Source organism: Anastrepha ludens, chromosome X (assembly GCF_028408465.1).
Source record: "Anastrepha ludens isolate Willacy chromosome X, idAnaLude1.1, whole genome shotgun sequence".
Classification (NCBI taxonomy): domain Eukaryota; kingdom Metazoa; phylum Arthropoda; class Insecta; order Diptera; family Tephritidae; genus Anastrepha; species Anastrepha ludens.
This window is the reverse complement of record NC_071503.1, coordinates 34269017-34269937: the sequence shown is the minus strand read 5'-3', so window position 1 is coordinate 34269937 and position 921 is coordinate 34269017. Positions and strand designations below refer to the sequence as shown.

The 921-nt window shown below is 52.8% G+C and overlaps 1 protein-coding gene across 1 annotated transcript; it reads left to right on the top strand.

The window, feature by feature from the left end:
- The first annotated feature begins 243 nt into the window (after positions 1 to 243).
- LOC128869919 (uncharacterized) lies at positions 244 to 642 on the top strand. The gene has a single exon (XM_054112517.1). It carries the CDS (start codon positions 244 to 246, stop codon positions 640 to 642), a length of 399 nt encoding a protein of 132 aa, XP_053968492.1.
- Positions 643 to 921: the final 279 nt, after the last annotated feature.

The window sequence follows — 921 nt, the reverse complement described above, 5'->3', positions numbered from 1 at the left end:
TCGGTCAAAGTTTATGACCGAATTGGCAGCAAGTCCAACCTGACGAAGCAAGAGGAGGACCGGTTGGCTTGGGCCAGAGAGGATATACAAAATGGCCGGGCCTTCTACGCCGCAAAACCAATGCTCGCAGCCTCCGATCCGAAGTATTTGAACAAAATAGAAGGAGAGCTAGCCATCAAGAGGCAGCGTTCTGCGGATAGCGAGGCCTCAGTGCCATCGAAATAGCAGAAGCACAGGCACGAGATGGCTAAACCGAGAAACGGAGACGAAAGGCCTGCGACGTCGAAAGCAGCGGCAGCGGCCAGTGAAATCGCCAAGAGGCACCTCATAGTGGCACTCACTGACCGTAGTGACCAGCTGGGGCGAATGTCGCAGGAACGATGGAAGGTAGTGGAAATGAAGCTACTGGAAACCCTGTTTACGAAAATGGACGCAGAGCCGAACGCACCCATGCCAGCATTCGTCGGAGCAATGTGGTTCAATGGCGTCAAAATTAAGAAGTGTAAGGATGGCCCCACGCTCACATGGCTAAAGGAAGCAGTAAAAACGCTTCAAGGCCTTTGGGAGGGAGCATCACCAGAAATTGTTGATCGCAGCTGCATTCCCTCCCGACGGCAAAGGTTTTCATTCCGCGATTGGTAAAACCGGAAAACGCACTGCGACTACTACAAAGACAGAACACAGACGTGCCGACAGACGACTGGAAAGTGTTGAGCGTGGCAAAACCAGCAACTGCTGATGGAGGCGAAGACTAAATTATCCAAATCAGCAAGCCGGCAGAGGACCTGCTTTACGCGCGATTCGGGAGGATGGCTTGGCGAGTTGGTAGCGTGCATCTTCGCATCAAAAAGCACAACCGGGCAGATAACAATCACAACACGCTCGCTGCAGGGGAGGTGGAAAAGGATCTCGGTTTATGAG